The following is a 23078-nucleotide window of genomic DNA, read 5'->3' as shown; positions in this document are numbered from 1 at the left end:
TGTTACAGCGATCAAGTCCCGAGGTTAGCAATGCATGGGCCATTGTGGCAAGGCCATCCTGGCCACAGAAGTCACCTGGGCATCTAGGTGACAAACACGGACTGAGGAATGTCCTCCAGCTTAATGTTCAGATCAACTGCCCCTGGGCTGATGGATGAATCAGTGGAACACAACCTGCCAAGTGCAAATAGGACCGTGCTGCTAGAAACTCTTCCGCACAGGTTTCTGAATAGCAGAGGACCAGGCAACAGAAAATGCAGAGGCTGCAGACTCTGAGGCCCCCTAGTGGCCAGTGCCTGACAGAACACTTGATGCTCCCAGCTGTAGGGCAATCAAGGAGCCCAAGCTGCTCAGCCCCACTGAGAGGTGGGAGGGCTGAAGGGGCTCCATCCATCTCATAGGAAGGCGGCCTGGGCCCTGAACGCAACTCCCCTTCTGCAAGGGCAGGCGGTGAGCTCTCTCTCTCTCCCTGTCGCCTCAAAGGGCTCCTCAAATTAATTTTCTTTTTGTACAACCATCAGAGAAAGAAGAAACCTGGTCAAGAACAAGATCTTCCCTATTTGGCAGATCCCCACCCAAAAAAAGAGTGCAATGTGAAGACTAAGCTTGATCCCTCTTCCCCATTTCCAAGAGAAACCAATCAATCTTCCAGTGACAACTTAACTAGCCCCCTTTTCAATGGGGGAAAGGGATGGTGAACTTTGCCCCTTGGTCTCTGAACCAGAAAATTTCACAGTCCCCATCCTGCTTCTGTTCAATCTGGAACTGACATTGCCAGAAAGCAGGAAAGTCCCTCCCTTCTCCCCACACTTATTTAAGCTATTGTGGCTTAACACAAATGCCAGCAAGGCCCCAAAGCAGCAGCAGCCACCATTAGCAGCCACAATCCACTGGGGAATTTATCCCATGCAAGCCCCACTGAAACAAAATGGATATGCCCAGAAGCGCCAACACCATTCTCAATGAGCCATCCACCACAACCCCAAGATCTTCTCGATTAGTCCCCTCTAGTTCAGACCATATAGGAGAGGTTAGGAATTTTGATGACCCAACGTGCACCTTTTATTAATTAGATATTTTCTAAAGTCGAATTCATAACCTCTGACTACCCGAATGTTTTCCCTGAGTCTAGAGTGTACACAAACTAAAAGGAGGGGTGGCAGAGGAGCTTGCCTCTCCCATGGCACCAGCTCACACATCTGAATAAGTTGCCTGCCTCACCCCAGGGCTGCCCAGTCCCTAAAAGTGCTCTCCCACACCCACATTGTCCCTGAAGGCTGCCACATTCGCCTGCAAATCCGCTGGCCTGCAAATGAAACGGTGACTCCAGGCCTACAGCGAGAACAAGGGGAAGGGAGCACATCCGAGGTCACGTCAAGCTCACCCTCCTTGTTCTTTGTAACACACCAAAGTCCCAAATTTCAGCCTTGGCAAGCTGGGAGCTGGGAAACCGGGGGAACTGCGGGCCAAAATCCAACCAAGCACAAATAAAAGCATAAACGGATAAAGGCAGCCATTCATTTTGGCACAAGCTTTTGTTAAGCTTCATTGTACTTGGGATCTGCATCACATGGAGAAAAGCCCCATGGGACTCAGTGTGAAAAAGCCCATTCCGCAGGAAAGGCTGGGGCAAGAGGGCTTGCAGCTCTCGGCGATAACAGAGCGAGGAAGGGGAGTGCAAGAAAGCCCCTCCCTCAGGAAAGCCCTGTGGCAGAGTGGGACACAGGAAAGTGGGGGAGAGCGTGAACGTCTTCAGAAGCATTTGCAATTTGTCTCCCCACCACCCTAAATAGTTTCAGGACAACCACATGGATGTCTCAGTACCCTGAGCAAATGCCAGTCTCTTCCCTGCCAAACGTCTCAGTGAGCACCCCCCCAAACAAGCACCTCTCCTTCCTTCCTTCCTTCCTTCCTTCCTTTCACTCACCCAGTGGCACCAGGGCCATGGGCTCGCTGTTCCCATGGGATCCCACATTGTGGGTAAGGAGCTCAGCCTCACAGTGGTCTCAAGGATGCTCCCAGGCATCTTGACTCTGAAATCTCTGGCTTGCTGGGCAAGTAAGACACAGTGTGCCCTTGCATCAATCAATCAACAGGTGGGGCTCTTGCCAGTCAAGCATCGTAGTGCCTTATTTTCTGCCCAACCTCTAATCTGATCAATCCACCCAAGATACAACTTGATCTGGTTTACTATTGGAGAACAGCCCATGCCCAAGACAATGCAATCCCCTGACAAACACATCCTAGGTACCTGAACACCCATTAGCATCCATTGAGGTTAGGATCATCCATGCAAAACATGCACCTCCATGCAAAGTATGCAGCTGGAACCCCTTCTTGTGCATCATGCATTTTGGCTCTCAATACGCCCAGTGGGAAAGCTCAGATCCAGCTAGTACTCCAGCTCCCCTTTGTTGCAGGGGGAAACCCTTCCTTGAGTAGCCAGGAAAAAAATTCTGCTTCTAAATCTTAGTGGTCTACTCAAGCCCATTCAATTCAATTCAAGCCCATTCCAGCTTTGTCTGCTCAAGGCTGGCTTTTGGGCAACCTCAGTTGTTCCACTCCTTGTTAGCGTTGCCCCCCTTTCTACTTGCCTTTCCCCCCTCCTGTCTTTTTAAATCTGCTTAGGGAGGGCTCCAGGAGAGGCACAAAACACACAGACATCTTTCACAGCGATACAGATGCAATACAGAGCTCAAGAAAACCTTCAGGGGCTCAGCCTACCACCACTCTCCCAAACTACCTTTTCTCTGGTTGTTTGCTGGCAGCAATACATATTATCAATGAAGAGGCAAAGGTTCAGGTAGCTTAAGTAACCCCAGGGGTCCAAGTGCCAAGACAAACTCCTGATTAACTGCAACCCACCCACCCAGCCGAAGAAGAATCACTCCCCATCTGGGAATAGGTTATATCTGAGCTTTTCTCTCACACAGGTACTGATGCTGCTTTGCAGAGATGTGTGTTTGCATCCTTCTTTCCCCTCCAATGCAATTCAACTCCACACCTGTCCACCTGGCTCCAGCAGGTCTTTACTGTCTATATTTGCTATTAGATCCCTCACATCTGTACTGTGTCCTAGATTTAACTTCCAGGCTGCCAGTCCAAACCAAATACTATGTAAATAGTCATGGCCTCTATTTGTAATAAACAGCGTATTTCCAAACTTTGATCTGCTATCTAGTTGCTCATTCCTTTCAGTGTAATTTGCATCATGGTATGTGACTCCAAGATGCATGTACTTCCCAAATTGTGGACAAGGACACATGGCACTAACTTCTAACAAAGGATGCCTTGGACCACAATGATCGCTTACTAAGGACCTGCGTGCAGGGCCTCTCCTGCCAAGTGTATCCAGCTTCATATATCTTCAGTATCCCAACAATATCTCAGCCTCTTTGCAACAAAGAAAGTAGCAGAGAGGTCAAAGCTAGATGATAGAAAGGGCCTCATCCTGGCGCAAGATCCACCAAGTGGGAATACTTCAGCAGGCAGCTCCCTTCTTGTGAAAGTGAAGCTGAACTTGCCATGGATTTTTATTCTAGGAGATCGCAGAAAACATTCCTAAGAACCATCCCCTCCGAGGCAGAATCAAATTAGAAGCTTCACCAGAGACAGCAGCCTCTCAGCTTCCAGGCAAATGCGACTAGTACAATTGCTTCCATTATTCAACAGCTCAAACTGCCATGGCCTCCAAGGGAAGCACCATCTGAAGTTCCACGCTGAGAATCTGTGGCTGAGGAAGGGAAACTCTGAAAGCCACTTCTTTCAATCCCCTCTTAACATGTGGGTGGTTTGACAGTGCTTCACTCTGTTTACAACCTAACCCACTAAATAGAGCTGCCCAAGAGCATCAGTGCTGAGGAGACAATGAATTTGATGAACTTTTCACCTGTGGTCTGAGTAGCCTACTAGCCACTTTTACTCTCTCAGCACACAGGTTGTTTTTATATATATAAAAAAACACAAATAAAATAAATGGAGTTAAATGTTTCCAGTGCAGGATTTATGCTCACCTCGTCAGACTCATCAGATAAGGTCTTTAACAAAATGGGAAACAGGCTGTCTGTATGCCGGAACATCTGAAAGGCAAAAGAAGTCCATAACAGTCACAGAAGTCACTGTGTCTGGTGCTCTGGCAGAGGCTGCCACCACAACAGCAAAGGCTGCCTCCAGGTTTAAGAGCACCCCAGTCCTTGTGCTGGAAAGATGCCCTCCTTTCCTGCAAGCTTACCAAACAAACTCTGCAGCTGAGGCCAGAGTCACCAACTAGAGGAAGGGCTTCTTCCTTTGAAAAGTATTCTATTGCTTTTTGATATATTGAACTAGTTTGCACGTAACACTCAGCCAAACTGTGTTTTAACATGAACACGCAGAGAGGAGACAAACCATGCAGCCAAGGCTTTTCTTGATTTACAGCTCATGGTTTGTCTGCAGTGAGACAAACTACAGGCCCCAGGTTCAGAGCTCTTTCCATGCCAAACCACAGCTTAGGTCAGGGCAGCGCAGCAGCACTGGAGGGAGAGAAAATCAGCTGTGATCTCCTCTCCGGGAGCCTGTGTGTTCACACTGAAGCATGGCTTGGCTTCTCATAACCTTAGCACTTTCAGCAGACTCTATGTAAAGCAAGAAACAATTTGGGCTTCCATCTATTACAAGCAGCTTTATTACTAAGCCAATCAACACCAAAGTGTGTGGGAGGGGGGAGCAGAAAAGCTGGAGGAGAAAAGGAAGAAAACTACTGCCATTGAATGTTCCAAAAAGAGCTCCCAAATTTATCTGACTCAACAACTGTGGCTCACTTAATAAAAAAAAATTAGTTCCTTCTGGGCTGAAAAAGCACATGTATCAGGAGTGCAATGCTATACAGTGGTACCTCAGTTTTCAAACAGCTTAGTTCCCAAACAACTTGGAACTTGAACACTGCAAACGCAGAAGTCAGTGTTCTGGTTTGCAAACTTTGCTTCAGAAGCTGAACGTGGTCCTGAGCTTCCATTTTCACTGTTGCACTGCTAATTTGCGGGGGGCCCCCCATTGTAATCAAAGCCTTCCATTTCTGACTGCAGTGTTCTGTGGTAATATTTGGAGCTTGTATTTGGTGCTTTTGTTTTTGCTATTTTTTGCATTTTTGTTTGTGTGGCTTTTTTGTTTTGTCACTGTGGCTTGTTCTTTGTTTTATGATTGATTGATTGATTGATTGATTGTGTGACTGCAGAAATGGATAAAAGCCCCCATCCAAACAATGACTATCATCAGTGCAGGTAATTTTAATTTTTATCATCTACTATACTGTCTTATTTATTTTATAGTACTGTACTGTACATTTATTGCTTTCATTTTATGGCTCAATGGTCTCATTGGATAATAAAATTCATGTTAAATTACTGTTTTAGGGGTTGTTTTTTAAAGTCTGGAACAGATTAATCAGTTTTGCATTACTTTCTATGGGAAAGCACATCTTGGTTTTGGAACGCTTTGGTTTTGAAACAGACTTCTGGAACAGATTAAGTTTGAGAACCAAGGTACCAATGTATTCTTAAGAGGCAAGCTTGCTTTCCAAAGCTTTAAAAATAGCATTTGCTCTTCAAGGAAGAGTCAGGAGGAAAACAAACTCTAATGTGGGCCAACGGCCATGCTGCAGGCCTGATCTGATCAATGAGCAGACTTGCCTTGCGAGGCGTCTTGATATACAAGTGGTACAGCCACTTCAGGACTGCTATCCGTGTCATCATCCCAATGGTTGAATCGTGAAGGTGACAGTCCAATACTTGGACAATTCCATCGAGGTTCAGGGTCACCTGGATTCTCTCAGTGCTGAAGGTAAAAGGAGACAGAAGTAAGATCAGGCAGGAGCATGGTTTCATTCATTCACTCAATGAATACCTATACCGCCCTTCAACATAAATAACCTCAGGGCAACTTGTACCATTTGGTTTCCTTATTGTCAATGGCATTTGCTGAATGACTTCTTCTCAATACTGCCTATATTGAGTCCATATAAAAGCAGCACACAGAAAATCACAATGCAACAGGCTCCTTGGTTCATCATTTCACCTCAATAAACACTTCCCATACACACAGCTTTCACCTTGCAAAGAGACAAAATTTCTCTCCCATAAATCACTAAAATATTGCTCCTTTGCTTGCTTTCCTTAGCTGCCAACTGAATGAAAGCAAAGTCATTCTCCATTCCAGTAATGCTGGCAGTTATTTTCCAACAACTGCTCCCATCCTTTGTCTGTATATTGAATACTTTTTTCCATTTTGCTTCCACCATTCCATTTTGTATGCTTAAGAACAAACCCTTAAAAATCTGCGGCGACTAAAGCAACTGCCGTTGACTGAATACCAGCTCGTGGATCTGTGTGGCTGCATGTTGCTGAAAAAAAATATTCTCTTTGGCTTTCGGAAGAAGGGAAGCAATATATTGACATTCCATCCCATTATGAAAGATACACACATAACCAAGAGGATGTAACTTATTTCCTCCCTGCTCCTGGTGTTGCCCTGCATGCTGCAAACCCCTTCTGTGATTTGTTTTGTTGCTAATAATAGCTTGTGCTAGCCAATCTAACCGGAAGAGTCTGCGACCAGAAGGAGGAGGAACACCACGAAGAATGGAAGAAATTTAATGATTATTTAGCTAAATTTGTTAAGCTAAAATAACTGGAAATAGCATCCAGATACTTAATGGGCTTAGGATTGTATTTATGTTAACTGATAAAATAATATGTCTAATACAAGAAGAAGAAGATTTAAAGATGTTAATGTTTAATTTAAAGGGTATTAAAATTGGGATTTGGAAAACCGTTACAAGGATATGCAATGAAATTCAACTAAGGGGAAACGAGGAAGTCGTTTTACAAAGTAAATAACTGTTATTTTCAATAAGGTTATGATTTATGTTTGTTATGTTTTGTTTGTGTTATGTTTTTGTTTGTCGCTGATATTGTAAAAACTAATAAATTTTTTAGTAATAATAATAATAATAGCTTGTGCTTATTGATTTGGTCCCGAGAGCACGTGATGTAGCCACTTTGCAAAAGCCACACAGGTTTGCGTCTTGTCAGTGCACGGATGTGCAGGCCACTTGGAAGCGCCATGTGCATAGTTTTGAGCTCCACAATGGAAGAACAGTGGGATGTCAATATATTACTCCAATTCCAAGGAAGTACAAAGGCTCCTGCTACTCCCAAGGGCAGATCACGTCTCCCTTCCAAGCAGATCTGGAAGGAAGGGAAGAAAATTGGTAGCCTCACAGTTAGCAACCAATTCAGTTCCATACAGAGAATGGCTGGAAGGAATGCATGCTGCCCCTTTTAGGAGGTATTAGGAGGCATGCGTGGAACAGAGAAAAAAGCAGGTTTATATTACATCTCTAAAACATTTTTTTTTTATATTTTTAAAAAGTCACAGGGGATATTATGCAATCTCATTTCAATATTCCAGAAGACACAGGGAGCAAGCCCACCAGGTACTGCTGACTGCACCTTAATTTTACTGGGGGTTGCATGGGACCCACTGCCCTGCAAAAGCACCGCAGAAAAGCAGCCCTTGAGCTCGCCTCCTTTCCTGGTCACAAAGCCTGCAGGATGAGAGGTGGAAGATGATTCCAAGTGCCAGTCACTGGGCAACAAAAGGGACAGGAGGGAGATGTGCCCTCCCATGTCCTGCTTGTGGGAAACACTTGCCTGCCAGTGTTCCAATTGGAGAACAGCCTTTACCAAAGGTGTCATGGGCTTTGAAGACACTCGAGCTCAGGATGAAAGGGAGAAACGTGCTAAGAGGAAGGCACGTTTGGCAAACCATCACCATGATCAACTCCTGCCCAGAAATCTATGTCCCCACTGTGGAAGGATGTGTGGATCCAGAATTCGCTTCCACAGTCACTTATGGACTCATTGTTAAAACCGTGTTTATGGAAGACAATATTACTTGGCTATGAGTGATCGCCAAAGAAGCAGCAGCAGCAGCAGCAGCTTGTGGGGTTCTCACTGAGGTGTCTGGTGGGAAAGAGGTGGCCTGGGTGGTTAGATCCAGCATCAGGCCTCCAGTGCTCTAAGGCACTTCTCTTTCTCCAGCTCTTATGCAGCCCCTTATCTGTGAGTCCACAGCTAACTGTGTTGACTGCTTGCCTCCAAATCACCACATCCACTTTTGACTCCTCGTTTTCATTGCTCCTTCTCCAAGAATTTTTCCTTCCTCCTGACCATTCTCAGCATATTGATCAACTATCGTTTGTAACTATTGTAGTTAAAAGTTGTGATGCTGTTATTGTTAAAAGTCAAATCTATAACTACTTCATATAAACCTGTATGTGGAATACAATGCATGAACAGAACGTTATGTATGGATCACTTTCCCCACAAAAGCCTACTTGTGCCCCAAGGTTACCCTCAGGGAGGAACTTTGAGTGCCCCCATTTCCCCAAAGCAGCAAGTAACCACCAGGAGAAAGGTCCGTCACAGTGCCAATGCCTTGCCCTGGCACCTATGCTCAATATCCTGTCAGCACTGAGCCAAGAAAAGTTTTACTCTCCAAGGCATTCCAGCCATGAGTTCCATTCCCAAGGCTTGGCCTTTGTGCTGCTCTGCCATCTCCTGGTCTAGACTGTTTTATTGTAACATAACATTTCTAAAAAAATGAATACATACAGTTCTGGTTGTTGCCTCATCTAAAAAAGGGCACCTGAGAGCTGGAAAAGGAGTATGTGGTGGGGGGAAGTTGGGTTGAGAACTTTCCCTGCAAGGCAAACTGCAAAACTAAGATGACCGGGGGGGAGAAGGGAGACTTGAGGAGCTGCAGAATTATGCATGCTGCAGCACAGCCTTTGCCAACCTGGTGCCCTCCATGTGTTTTGGACTACAACTCCCATCAGCCCCAGTAACCTTACAGATATGCTAGCTTCCAGGTATACAAGAAACCCAAGGCTGCTGAGAGGGCCACACTCAGGTTCCATGCTTCCTTTATATACACAAACAGACTGTCATTGCCTGTTCATTTTATGGGGTGAAGGCAAGCTAACTGTCTGGGGCAAATGCTACTCAATTACCACCTCCTCTGCTTCAGCAAAGTTTTTATCCCACAGGATTCAGCTGCTTTGCTCTTTCTGCCCAGTGGACAATGCCCATCCCAAATGCCTGGAAGGGATCCTGCAAAACTGCTGAGTGCCCAAAGGCAGAACACCTGCCACTCACCAGCTTCTGCTGCCAATTGAAATCAGATGTTTTGCACAAACTCAAATACTGCCCCTAGAGACAGCCAAAAGCACGTTTCATAGCTATTCACAGAATTCAAGTCTAAACAGCGTTTGGGTTTGTAAGCTACACTTTGTGGGTTAGAAGGAGGTGGTTTACTATCCCAAGCACAGGTGTGCTCTCCCACATCACCTCACTGTGGGGGGAATGCATGCAGAAACATGCTCACTTCATCTGAATGCACCCCCCCCCGTTACTAGCAGGAAAGAACCTCACATCATTGAGAGGTGCCTCATAGTTCACCAGCTGCTCTGAATTCCTTCTAAGCAGCATCCTCTGCCACCAAAGCCCATGCAGTACTCTGTAAACCATGGTTTGCAGCAACTCAATGGCACTATCCAGTCCAGCGCAAGATCCAAGCATAGGAATGCACAGCAGAATCTCCCCCTCTGTAAAATGCTACAGAGGATTCCCCAATTTCATTAACAAGAGGCAGTTGTTTTTTACCTGGCTGGTATAAAGACACTGGTGTTGCTGAAATTGGAATCGCCGGAGGCATCCAGGCAGCCTGCAGGGAGACAGGTGTCAGTTAGCTTGAACATAGCACAACACTGTCAGAGGAACACAAAGGGCTGGCACTTGCAAGGACTGCTCCCCAAACAAAATAGTGATGTGGCCCCAGGTAAGAATGTTCTGAAAACATCAAGACAGTGAGGTAGTCAGGTCTGTAGATAACATTCAGGATGATGAAAAACAAGCAGCCTCGTTGCTGAGGTCCATGGTGTAGCTGACACTCTGAGCAACTGCCTAAACGTCTCTGTGGAAGACCTGGCTTCATTTCCAACTGACCCTGCCCTCACCGGGAACCTGATCTCAACAGTTGGTGTTTGCTTCTCTCTCGAGGACAGCATCCTCCACCCTTTTTTTACACACAGAACTGCTTGAGAACAATGCCTTTTAAAACCCAGCCAATATAAGACAGGCTAAGTGACTGGAGATACAATTTTCCCACCATGGAGTGATTGGGTGGCCTTGGAACACAGTATCTTGATTGCCTCATCTTTTCCCAGTCATTCCATGGTGAGAAACTTGTACTGTCCTATCTCTGCTTGTTTAGCACATTATCCTGCCACTCCCCATGCCTCGTATTTTTCTCAAGTAACCCCTTCTCTCCAGCCCGACAGAAAGCACATTGCAATACTCCAAAGTCCAGGTCACGAGAGCAGGGATAAGTATCTGTACAAAAAGCCAGACAGAAAGACAGTTTGCTGGGGGGGGGGGGGAATAAGGACTTACCACCCGAGGTCACCTCCTGCTTGGAGAGAGATTCATCCTGATCACCCTCCATTATCTGGGGGGCTGTTGTGGGCTGCTTGGTCTCATCAACCTCATCATCTTCCGGAATAACCAGCTTCATGAGGCTCTGGTTGCACACATTGGCCACCTCTTTGATGCCTGCACCCCATGGATGTAAGGAACATTCATTCCCAAGTCATGTTCCCAATCACCATTGTAGAAGGCTCATACAGAACAGGCCCTATGGCAAGAGTCTAGCCTCAAGATCTTTCACAGGGGCCCATAGGCACTAGAACCACAGACAGCGGAGAGGGAGGGAGAGGGGGTGCTGGGCCAAGCCAGAAGGGGCCCATCCAGTCCAGCATCTTGTTCTGACCATGGCCAACAAGATGCCTGACTGGGAACCCCACAAGCAGGACCTGAGCACAAGAGCATCTTTCCCTACTTGAGATTCCTAGCAGCTTGTATTCAGAGGCACACTGCCCCTGACAGTGAAGGAAGAACATTGCCATCGTGGCTGGTAGGCACTGATAGCCTACTCCATGAATTTGTCTGGTCTTCTTTTAAAGCCATCCAAGTTGGTGGCTATCACTATTTCTTTTAGGAGTGAGTTCTATAGCCTTTTAAGTGCTAGAAAACTGGTTTCAGGCTGATATTTTTAGGCTGGCAAAGGTTGCATCAGATATCAGATTTGGCACATGTTTAGAGAACATTACAGCACAAACCCTCTATAAGAAAAAAATTGGGAAGATTCTCAACTCATGGGCCAAAAGGAATACTGAAGTATGTTTGATTCCTTCTCATGGCCCAGTTGAGCGATGCTACATCTTTCAGTAAAGATACCCACAAAAGGGGTGTCCACATGAAAATGGCTCTTCTACTGAAGCCAACCCTTTGCTTAAGCATCCCAGGGAAAGCAATTGTGGGGCTGCTCTGATGTCAAGGAAAGCACAGAAAGCAGAGCTGCTTACGGAGCTGCCCCCAGTCCTTTTCATGATCCACAGGCTCACAAGGAAGCTGCAGCAGCAAAATCCTCCAATGGCATAAACCAGGGCTGTTGACTTAGCCTGAGCCTCCTCCCTCCTTTCTGCCAGATGCTGATGGACATTTCTGAAGGAAGGGATGGGAGGAGGACAGCCTCTGCTGCAAGGATACTCTTCTTCCGGTCATCATAGGACAGGCACGGCAGGACAGCTGTCAGGATCCCCGAGGAATATGGCAGCATCACCCGGCCAGCCAGCTGGATGAATTCGCGCATCCAGCACATGGCAGTCAACTGGATTAGGTCATCTGCAGTCAAAGTGATCAGGAAACAAAAAGTGGTTTAGCAGAATGTCTGGAAAGGGGTGGGTGAGGTGCCTCTCTTTCCCCAGGAAGCCTTCCCTCCTCTTCCCTCCATCACTGCTGAACAGTGCTGCTTCTGTTCTGCTCCTGTGCTTTGTTTGTCTTGTGGTTTAATTTTAATAATATTTGTTTCAGTTGTGATGGTTCTGGAACATACACAAGGATCATACGGTGAAGGGTGGGCTGGAAATACAAATGACTTACCAGAAGCCTGGCAGTGAATCACCAAGATGTTGGCCATCTCAGCAAACTTGACACTGGAAGGGTTTTTCTTGATCTCTTTCAAAAATTCACCAAGGGCCACTTCACACCTGCTTGCAAGGGGGGAAAGGCAGGGGGGTTAGAAATAGGTCTTCTGCTATAGGGGAAACAACATGAAAAGGTGTAAAGGGAAGCAGTTGCCCCTTTCTGTTCACTCTTTCTCCTCACACAGACACGAGGACAGGAGTCTGCTTGCTGGGTATCCAGCACAGGTTCCAGCCTAGAAACTTTGCTTTCTACCAAGACACTTGAACATATAGCCCTGAAGCTGGATCACACCGAGATGGGCCCATCTCACCCAGCATCCTATTCTTCAAGTGGCCGAGCAGACTTCCCTGTGGGAAGCCCTTGAGCAGGACACACAAGGCAACAGCCCCCTCCTCTCACCCAAATCTGCTGCTTCCTGTTTAAGAGTGTCAACTGGGTTGAAGCCGAAGGAAATGGTGATGCAATTTATGGAGCACTGCCCTGGAAACAAGGGGGCAAAGCCTGCGTATCAACAGCCAAGCAGTTATTCCCAGATCCAGCTCTGCACTCACATTTTACGTATCTCCTTGCTGTTGTCACCCAGGATCTGGAAGAGGCCATCTAGAATCTCTGGCAGGTAATCCAGAAGGTTGATATCTGGAACTGACTCCAGAACCAAGATCTAACTCAAGGGGAAAAGACAAACAAAAGGAAGATGATACAGAAGCACAGTGGCAAGTAGTAGCATGTGTCTCTTTAGACCTAAACTGGATTTGCCACAAGATGTCAAGTGGTGCTTTTCGGGTCCTAGAAGCAGCTTGCATAATGGGAGAGGAGGAAGGGGACAGAGAGTGGGGGTAACACCATTTCAGGGGCAACCTTCAGCCAGCCCAGTCTGGCCTTTAGCAAGTGAGTTTCTAAAGGAGATGGGTTGTGTTCTGGAAAATTAGATTATGTGCCAGTGGCAGACCTACATTTTGGAGGCCCTGAAGATTGAACTGTCATGGGAGCAACCAGAAACAAGATCTAGGTAGCCACTGTTATCTTCTTCAATGGGGTTGTTCCCATGACAGATCCTCACACATTCACATCTGTGCTACTGACTCTCAAACTACGGGATTGTTGAAATATATACAATAAAGCTCAACTCAAATTGGGTCTACTAGGAGCTAGGGATGCGGGTGGTGCTGTGGTTGGCGGTTCGAATCAGCACAACAGGGTGAGCTCCTGTTGCTTTGTCCCAGCTTCTGCCAACCTAGCAGTTTGAAGCACATCAGTGCAAGTAGATAAATAGATACCGATGCAGTGGGAAGGTAAATGGCATTTCTATGAGCTCTGGCTTTCATCACAGTGTTCTGTTGTGCCAGAAGCGGTTTAGTCATGCTGGCCACATGACCCAGTAAGCTGTCTGTGGACAAATGCTGGCTCCCTTGGCCTGAAAAGTGAGATGAGTGCTGCACCCCATAGTCGCCTTTGACTGGACTTAACTGTCCAGTGGCCCTTTACCTTACCTTACTGCTAGAACTAAAATTTTTAAGCAGTGTGGACTAAATTCACTTTTGTAGCCCCTCCAGGATTAAGGGCACTGCAGCTTAAGCTTCATTTATTTAATAGTAGATCTCCCTGTTATGTACATTCACTCAAAAGAAACAAGACCCAAAAAGTCTTTGAGACACATGGAAGATTTGCCTCACTAATCATTTAAATTTTTAGCCAGCTCCAGGTTAAAATATGCTCCCCAAAGTATTTGAGTCTGACAAGGTGGAAATCAGCCTTTGCCACTCTGAAAGGTCATTTTAGGCCACTAAGAGGCACCTCACATAGAAGAGAGCTGGTGCCTTCAGCACCAGCAAGTCTTCACTGGTAAGGAATTCCACACCTGTAGAAAGTCTCTCAAAGGCCCTTTTCACGCAGCCAGGTCAGAGCAAGGGACTCCCTTCTACTAAACCTGCAACAGGGCTTGGAAGGAAGGTATCAGGAAGTCAGCAGCTACTGGAGTCAAACTGCAAACAATTGCCAAGGAGAAACAAGAAAGGCCTTTCCACAAAGGAACTATGCATCATCTGTTACCAGCAGTTTCTAACAGAGCCATCAAGAGCAACAATATACACAGCAGCTCCAGCTGCTTCCCAAGCAGGTAACAAGCACCCCCATGCTGCTGTTTATACCACCATCCATTCCAAAGTATCAGAAAACACTGAGCTGACAGTTATAAAACACACTGCTCACTCGAGATGCCAGAGAAACAAATCCCAGCATCAGACCAAAAACACTTACCCAGGAAATGATAAACTGTCGAGCATACTGGTTGTTGGAGTAGATTCTCTCACGCAGCAGTGGAATGAAGCTCACCAGATCAAAGTTGTTGCTCTCAGTCACAATGTCCTAGAAAGTCAGAGCCAATGAGCATGAGAATGAGCCTTGACTCCCTTCCTATCAGGGCTTGAACCCTACATAAAGTCCAGGACCTCTACCACTCTAGAAAGGAAAGAGAGCCTTCCAGCCATGCATAAGCTCAGCCTTCACCAGCCAGGAGTCTTCCGGACAACTCCCATTGGTCACAGCCAGCACAGCTGTTGGGAGCTAGAGTCCAAAATATCTGGAAGATGTCAGGTGTGCCAAAGGCTGCATTAGCTCCAGACCAACTGCCTGAATCCAAGACATTGTGGTGCTTGAAGGTCCAGCCTTTTCCTAACAGAGATGTGAGATCTGGCTGATGCTGTCCTACAATCTGCTTCATATGCTTGCTGAACACACCATGATTGCCAACACTTGCCTTTATATTCCAGTGTAAATGTATGACTTCTCAGCATTTGTAAGAGGATGATCCCTGAACATCCCCCATTTCCAAGCATTCTGCAGAGATTTAATGTCCTTAATTTTCCTTTTGAACTAATTTCCTTCTTATTGAAAAAAATCCATTTTCCAAAATCCATGCAACTACAGTTAACTTAGTTGGCAAATCTCCAGTAACCTTCATATGTATACAAATGTGAAACATCGCCAACTAAATTAAACATAGTCCCATCTGGTTTCAAAAGAGGAATCCATATGCACACAAACACACTTGGTAACGTTGTGTTCTCGATCAGTCAACAGCATTTGTATCAGGGGCACAGGTCCTGGGGTTAATTATTAAAACCAGCATTAAGTTCCTGGTTGCTGCACTCTTGGAGGCTCCATGACCAGAACCTTTCTAAGGCACAGCAGCTTAGTAAACCTAGAACTTCAGGTAATTTACTGTGTTCCAAACATGTTTTTACTCTGTTGATGTGAATGTGGTTGAAATCATGCTCATTACAACACTCTTCCCACACTTCTTTCTCCATTTCCAGTTGATCCTCAGAGTTCTGGTCATGAAATTAGTTTTCATGTTTGGTATTATGACCAAGAGGGATTCTGTGGAAGAGCTGGTTCCTCTTTCATTTTCTAGTTTTTTGGACTCTATGCCTTCTTTCTCATACAGAGAACAATCACGCCCTGTCCGGTTTCTATAGAGGTTGTGAAGAACCAAATCTTCACAATCTTTTATTTTTTAAAAACCTTGTTTGTTTCCCTTGTCCTAGACCAAAGCCTCACACCATTTTAAATATCTGCTCTTTGTTCTCTGGGGTGCTTGAGAAGTCCTCTGGTGGCCCAGCCAGATGCCCAGGCAAACGCCAAAGCTGCTTCAGAGGTTTTACTGTATAGCTTTTTCTTCCCCTTTCCTATGAAACTCAGATACTCTGTTTCTTCTGGAAGAGGAAGCTCGCTTTCATGTAATTCTGCTTGCTCTTCAGGGAACAACCAATCTCAGAGGACAGTGGGAACAAGGAAGGTGACCTCTGATCTCTAAAGAAGAAGGCTGGTCAGCAGCATCTGCCTTGCCTCTAGAACAAGATGGCTTGTTTCTTAGCAGTCTAGGATGCAGTGCCAGTAGCTAGAGCATCCAGCCAGAGGTGCATTGTGCATGCTCAGTTTGCTTTATGAACTTGGTTTCGGTTTCCCATCTTTCCCATAAATTTCTGATTCCCTTAGAAAAATTAACAGAAGCGTTTGTCTGTGGGAGTTGGGTCCACATTCCAGTGTACTTAGTTCCAACACAGTCTCCAGCCTTCTCAGGTGCTTCATATAAAGCATGAATGGCAGGGCTGCTGAGAACATGATCTCTCTCCTGGCCTGGGACCCTGGCAGACACCCAAACTCACCACTTTCTGCAAAATTACTTTTCATATTACTCATCACTTCTATCACACCCTGAAGAACATTCTCACTTTTTTAGCACCTTTCTATATTTAAAACTTGAAAACCAGGATAGCAGATTCTACATGAGATCACAAACAAGACTAATGCAGGAAATATGCATCCCTCCACCTGTAACCTATCCCCAGCACATCATGAGCTGCTGTCAGCAGGAAGGACTGTACCTTCAGAAGCCGGTCCAGGAGTTCAGATCCACTTTTGACATTTGGGTCTGGATCTGCAGCAAGCTAGGAAAAACAGAGAGAGTATGTGGTATGGCTGAGCCGTGTGCATAAGACACTAGTAGTGACTTGACCAAGAGACAACTATTTTCTGTTGGCTATTGACTCCCAACAATGGGGCAGGGACACCACCTCCTGTCTGACAATAAACTGAGCTCCAGAAATGCCCAGAAAGTGTGCAAAGCCAGAGGCAAGCCCTCACCCACCATCCGAGCTATGGTTGCCGTGAGCGATCTGGAAAGCACATTCATGGACCCCTGGACCAGACTCTCCGCCAGGTTCCCAGAACTCTTCTGCAGACATGTTAGTATTAGGAGGATGAACTGGAGTGAAGGCAACAATGTAGGAGGAACATTTTCCTCTAGGGGATGCTTATGGAGATCCTCAGTGCCACATCTCAGCCCCAGTTGTCCAGAATCAGCACCCACACCTCCAAAGAGCCCCAGAGCAGGAATATACAGGACATCAGAGACCTTACATGTGTGAGACATTATTGGCCTGTCAAGAAAACCCATTACCTTGCTCAAGCCATCAAACAGCACTTTGAAGTGGGGGAGTACAGAGCCTCTGGCCACCTTCACAATGTTGTACAGGGCCTCACAGGCGTAGTACCGCAAGCGGCTGTCAGCATCATTGAAGCATGTCAGCACAGGCTCAATGAGCTCCTTCAAGTACAGCCCAGAGTCCTGCAAATCAAAACACAAGGATAAGGGGGGGGGGGAGCCATGGACTTAAGCAGCGGCTACACCAGAGTGGAGCCCCTGCTTTCTTGCAAGTGCACCGGGTAGGGGGTGGGGGCTTGGAATAGGGCCAGCAAACCTGGTTAAGAACAGAATGCCTAGGCACTGACTATAGCTGGAGTCACCAACATCATGCTTGTGGGCAACACAGATTCCTCAGGCACACAGGTGCTAAAGTCTCCATTACTTGTCCATTTTGTAAAAATGAGATGGGAGAGTTGTTGTGGAGAGTTGTGTTCTGTGAAATGAACATTTGTTGGTCCCACAACAGTTTCTTAAGTTTCCAAATGTGTCCTCAAATCCAGAAAATATGGGCACCCCAAACCTAGAGCAAAAGCTCCTTACTATGCAGCAAAGGCAAGAAAGTCCATTTTAAAGAGTGATAGATGGGCCAGAATTCAGCCTCTTTTCAGGAATGTAGGAAGAGCCGTCACTCTGCTAACAAGAAGTCCCATCTCCCTTGCCTTTTCTGGCCACTGATGGGAGGGAAGGGAACCTGTTCCCTTCTGACAATGCCAAAACATCCAAAGGTGGCTCAAAACTTGGAGTTCCTTATTAGCCAAGTAATGTGTGAATAAGCCTAAATTTTGTCAGGGAAAATGGAAGGAAATTGGTCAAAGGCAGCTGGAAGCAGCACACAGCTTGACTAAATGCTTCCCTACATATGAAGATGTTACTTGGAGATATTTCTTAACATTGCACCAAATCAGCATTAGAGCTTAATTATTCATAAAACTTTTTTTGGGAGATTGTGATAAATAATTTTTATTTAACAAATGTGAGGTTAGAACAGACAGCCTCTCTCCCTTCTAACAGAGGACAAGGGCTCATGTCCTCCTATGGGGTCAAAGAAACAGCAACACCACCTACCTTCCCAAGAGCAATGGAGCAGGCTGCCAGGCCAATAAGCCCCCCTTTTCGACTATGTGGGTGCTGGGAAAGTGCAAACTCCTGAGAAAGAATCTGAATCACATGCTTGATCTGAGCTGTGCTGTTCTGAGCCACAAATTCACGCACCAGCCTAAAAACAGGAGAATAAGAAGGCTATATCATGTCTCACCAGGTCCATATCTGGCTCCAGTTTAACATGAGGAATATATTTCTTTTAATTTAGCTGGACATTAGCAACCTTGTTTGCCTACAAATGAATCCTCTATGAACAAATGAAACGGAGCCCCAAAACTAGTCCACCTCGCCTAGTTTTGCCCACTCAAGCTGACAAGTAGCTTTGCAAGGTGCGTGCAGGGAGAAAGGCTTGGTTTTCTCTGTGGCTGGATAAGGCTCCTCCACCATACGAACAGCAGCCTGCCTCTGTGTCACCTATTTCAAGGCTTGATCTCTATACCTGGTATGTGGTGAGAGCGGAGAAATACAGAATTGAGAGAAGAGGAGCAACTTCCTCAGAGCTGCTGTTTGTAGATCCCGCTCTAAACCAGCACTCCCGCCCCTGCTCAGGCCTGCTCCAAGAGAAGGATGAGGCCCTTCGGTGACAGGAGGAGCAGGAGCACCTACGGGCCAGCCCTTCAGCAAGGGGAGGCGGGCGCTGAGGAAAGGGCTTTGGGCTCAGCGGCTGAAGGCCCGCCAATGGCACCTCAAGGAAGGGCGGGGAAAGACCCTGCCGAGCACTACTAATGCGGCTGCTGCTGCCAGTGCGGTGCGAGAAGGGCCCCCTCAGCGGCCCAAGAGCGTGAATGGAAGGCAGCCCGCCCCCCTCGCTCACTTCTCGATTTCCAGCGCCGCCACCTTCCGCTTCTCGTAGAGTTTGTCGTTCAGGGCCCGCACGATGCTCGGCGTCAGCGGAGAGAAGTCCTTCTCCGGGTTCATCGCGCCGGTCGTCCCGCCTTGCCCCGGCCTCAAGGAAGGAAGGAAGGAAGGAAAGAGGGGAGAAAGGGACGAGCGGCTCCCGAGCGCAGGAGCAGGTGGGCGGGAAGGAGGCACTGGCGCTGCTGTAGCGGAGGAGGCGCTTCCCCGCCTCTCTCTCCGGCTACCAGGCGGCGGCCATCTTGGTCCAGTCACGTGAGATATCAGGTGCTTCCTGCTTTCCCCCCCTTCCCGGCGGTCTCACGTGACACATTCCCCCGAGCCGCTTTTCTTCGTTCATACGGTCCTCGAACCGGCTCCTGCGCGTCGCCAGCGATCAAGGCGCAGTCAGGGTGGCGCAGTCCACCTTGAAGCTCGGGGAGGCTTGATGGGGCATCTCGCCCAGCGCCTTCGAGCGACGCCTCATCCGGATCGGCAGACGCCCCTCTGGGGCTGTGGAGCGGGATCGCCCAGCTCCAAGGACCAGCAGCTCTCGCAGGTGGCCTGACCTAGTATAAATCACTTTTCTGCCTTTCTGGGCTGCCTCCAACTCAGTGCTGCTCATAGACCCACTGATACAGATGGCTTAAGTTAGTCGCCTTCATTTATGTCAGCGGGTCTCGTAGACCCAGCATTTTCCTCACTCTACTGTATAAACTAATTGCCTTCAACAGTTTGACACTCGAATCCCACCTTTCGTCCAAACAGACATTTGGGGACCCCTTTAAAATTCTGGCAAATAATGCCGCTGTCCCAACCCTCTGTTGCAGAGCATTGCTATAAAGGAGGGGTGGCGAACCTGCAGCCATCCAGCTGAGGAGACTTGGGAGTCCCAACAACTTCTGGAAAGTGCTGACATTAGCCTGCTTAAAGCATTTCAATTTGAAGGAACATAAATGATGGCATGTTGAGTGAGAAACAGTCAAAACCATACTTATCTCCCATGTCCCTAAGTTTCATTTGAAAGACTGGCAGCACAACCCCCTCTACCTGTTTATTTAAATGAAAGCCTGGCACTAGGACAACTGTGAGCAGTGGCAGAGATTGTGCTGCTCAATTAGGAATCAGCCACTTGTGGAAATGGCTCACTTTTCTCTATTTGGCCCTAGTATGTTGTCAGAGCCAACACTGGGGGAGGGCAGTTCTGAAGAGAGGCATGCTGGCAAATAGCACCTTGTTGGAAAGCATCTGGGTCATAAGCAAGGAGGCCCTGGTCTCCATCACTATCACCAAGAGAAGTCCTGTTATCCCCTCTGGAGTCAAATATTTCACTGGATATTTTGTCCATGCCCTTATATATATCTCTGCAGCCAGAAGTTCCAGAAACAGATTATCAGGATGCCAGCTGTCCCTCTCAGCCTAACCTGCACATTTGCACAGCTGAGTCTACAGACAGGTATGTGACATTATGCACAACCCTGATGTCACAGGTCTTGGTTGTTCTGCCTCTCCCACTTTCTACCATGGAGGGAACTGACAGCTGATTATTGCCATCCAAATCATCTAACGGTTTGCAGGCAACCTGAGCAGACATTAAGCTTTTGGTCTGGCTCTCTCCCAACCAGATCCCAGAATCCTACCTGCAGCCTTGTCCTGACAAACTTTCAAGCAGTTTCTTGTTTTGTTTAATAACCTTTATTCCAAAATAAAATCTTATGTAACAAGACATTCTTATCATGAATACAAGGCAGAAGCTCATTTTGCACATTTCCAGGTGATGTTTTATGCTGCTGCATTAACTTATTCAGCAGATTGAACACTGGAGGAATGTTAAGGGAAGAAGGACATTCCTGGTATGGTGTGTGCTGCCCTCCTTACACAAGGAGACACTTGGTTTGTTCTGACAGAAATCTTGCATGTGGAAGCCCTGTATAACACACCCTGCTGTCCTCCGTGCCTGCCGCAAGGACAATCACAGAGGGCTTTCCTCCCCTCTCCTTCCAAAAGGTACAGAGGCATTGCCAACTTTCCCTTCTCCTAAGAAAAGCAAGGAAGATGCTTGACGCAGGGGCTCAAATACCAAAAAGCAAGACAATGCGCTGACCGTCTAGCTCTCTCTCTCTCCTTATGGCAATGCTTAAATGAAACAAGACAACACAGTGGCTCTCCACAGTTTCATTTCTCAGGTGTGATACCCTTTAGATAATAAACCCAGGAGACTCCTGAGCCCAGCCCAGCTGCACGAGGACAAGAGACAACCAGCTTGCTGGTGACAGCGGCTTTGGTGCCACTTGGGTTCCCTTCAAAGGAAACTAGGATGGTAGCTGATTTCTTAGCCTTAATAGTCTCAGTGGCCTTCACAGTGAAGGCAGAATTCTCCACAATGTAGGAGAAAGCCATGGGATGCAGGAAGACATTCTTAAAGGGAATGGATGTGCTGGTGCCAGCCCTGATCTGAATAGGCCCCTGTGGTTTAGGAGGGATTGATGTGCCACTGAGAGGGATGACGTAGTCGCCTCCTATGGCTGAGGAAAGGACAAGTGTTCCCTTGCATTCACCCAACTGGCAAGGCTCAAAGATTACTTCCACGCTGACCTCAGTGCCTCCTAGAGATCCTGCAGGTGCATTGATGACTTTATCCACGTGGAAGTCAGGGCAGTCAAGCTGGAAAGAGAGAAATCACAGTCTGGTTGGTCTGGTGGCTGCAGTTGTACCACAGAGCAGACAAACGTAACATTTCTTATTGACTCAAGTCTTGTCCAGAGGGTCAGAACAAACTCCAGTAAAACAGAACAAACAAACTGGGTTGCATTACTGTTGTGCTCAGGCTCAGTTACTGCTTCCTCTCCCTGGCAAAACTCCTCCTGCAATGCCTTTGTCCTTTGGAGCAATGAAGCAATCAGCCACCAACCCCAGACAGAAGAGCACAACCCATTGTACTGGTGTGTTCTGAAAACAAGGAGTCTCCCTGGAGAGGGGAGGGAGGGATAGAGGCGGGGGTAGGTCCCATGCACCTAGAGGCATTTCACCCTGGCAGCCTTTGAAAACTAACACAGGCATCGTAAGGCAGATCTCCTTTTACCCAGAATCCTTCCTTGTGAGAAGAATCCAAACTTGGGCACAGAAGGAAACAATCTGGAGCCTGGCAGCAGCTATTTTTATTTATAATATTCTGGAGGATGAGATATTTGTCAGAACCCAAAAGGTGAGTAGGTTCTCCACAGTAGTTTGGCCTAAATTACACAGCCTGAAGTGTAGGATGGACTCTCAAAAGTGATGAGGCTTCATGTGCAACAGCAGGAAAGGCATCAATATACCACAGCAGGTGGGCAGCCAGGCTTTCTGCCATTTTTTCTTTCAAGACCAGAGGCCTCTTTGCTTTCTCAGTTGCAAATTTGCACTGCACTGCATTGTCACATCCACCCTTGCCTTCGTGCTGCCTCAAACCTTTTCCACTTCCTCTGCAATTTTCATTTGCCTGGCAGCAAGGGGGAGACTGATAGAACTCCTTGCATCTTCTGCAAAGAAAAGTCAAAGTTTCCTCGTGGAGAACTCCTCACCTCATCCCAGTCACACACATAAACAACCATTTGACTGCTCAAGTCAGCCTGGGTTAAACCTATTGAGTAGGGAGAGGGACCCACAACCAGCTAGCGCAGATTTCAGCTGTGTCAGAGCCAAAGTCCAGATAAATTTAACAGCCCTTCCCCACCCTTGCCATTGTCTGCTGGGAGTGGGTGGCACACGCAACAGGAGGGTCACAGCTCAGGACAGCAGAGCAAATGCTTTGCAGAGAGTCAAAGAGACTTGGGAATCTCACTTCAAACCCCGACTCAGCTAGTGTCGCTACCTCTCACAAGTAGGATTGTTGGGATGGGAAAGAACTGTGTATGCTACCTTGAGGTGTTTGGAGAAAGGCGGGGTATAAACATCATAAAGTAAGATATGCACATGGTCCCTGCTTCCGTCCCTGGCTGGGAAATACCTTTCTCTGCCTGCAAAAGCAGATGTTAACAGGTCTGACTCAGCAGAAAGCAGTTCCAGAGGGATGTTCACATGCTTTCCAGCTAGTT

General features: G+C 47.0%; 2 protein-coding genes and 1 long non-coding RNA gene across 3 annotated transcripts in view; 1 reads left to right on the top strand and 2 right to left on the bottom strand.

Annotated features, from left to right (window-relative positions):
• Window positions 1-19252, bottom strand: part of VAC14 (VAC14 component of PIKFYVE complex) — a 71986-nt gene extending 52734 nt beyond the window's left edge. Inside the window, exons 1-12 of the mRNA XM_079988392.1 lie at window positions 18986-19252; window positions 18136-18286; window positions 17044-17211; window positions 16469-16531; window positions 14340-14447; window positions 12635-12744; window positions 12039-12145; window positions 11646-11780; window positions 10491-10649; window positions 9702-9762; window positions 5667-5811; window positions 4014-4079 (exon numbers count right to left, since the gene is read on the bottom strand). Coding sequence (XP_079844518.1) covers window positions 4014-4079; window positions 5667-5811; window positions 9702-9762; window positions 10491-10649; window positions 11646-11780; window positions 12039-12145; window positions 12635-12744; window positions 14340-14447; window positions 16469-16531; window positions 17044-17211; window positions 18136-18286; window positions 18986-19089 — 1377 coding nt within the window. The 5' untranslated portion in view covers window positions 19090-19252. The remainder of the gene's footprint in view (window positions 1-4013; window positions 4080-5666; window positions 5812-9701; window positions 9763-10490; window positions 10650-11645; window positions 11781-12038; window positions 12146-12634; window positions 12745-14339; window positions 14448-16468; window positions 16532-17043; window positions 17212-18135; window positions 18287-18985) is intronic.
• Window positions 19253-19400: 148 nt separating this feature from the next.
• On the top strand, window positions 19401-20729 carry LOC307222923. The gene is made up of 2 exons (XR_013841908.1): window positions 19401-19577; window positions 20376-20729. It is a non-coding gene; the product is annotated as an uncharacterized lncRNA (long non-coding RNA).
• Window positions 20730-20732: 3 nt separating this feature from the next.
• HYDIN (HYDIN axonemal central pair apparatus protein) overlaps window positions 20733-23078 on the bottom strand; it is a 137968-nt gene continuing 135622 nt past the window's right edge. The window contains exon 86 of the mRNA XM_079988354.1: window positions 20733-21669. Within this exon, the coding sequence (XP_079844480.1) occupies window positions 21181-21669 (489 nt within the window). The 3' untranslated portion in view covers window positions 20733-21180. The remainder of the gene's footprint in view (window positions 21670-23078) is intronic.

The sequence above is a fragment of the Podarcis cretensis genome (assembly GCF_951804945.1).
Source record: "Podarcis cretensis genome assembly, chromosome: 8".
Lineage (NCBI taxonomy): Eukaryota > Metazoa > Chordata > Lepidosauria > Squamata > Lacertidae > Podarcis > Podarcis cretensis.
This window is presented reverse-complemented; position numbering and strand designations above follow the sequence as displayed.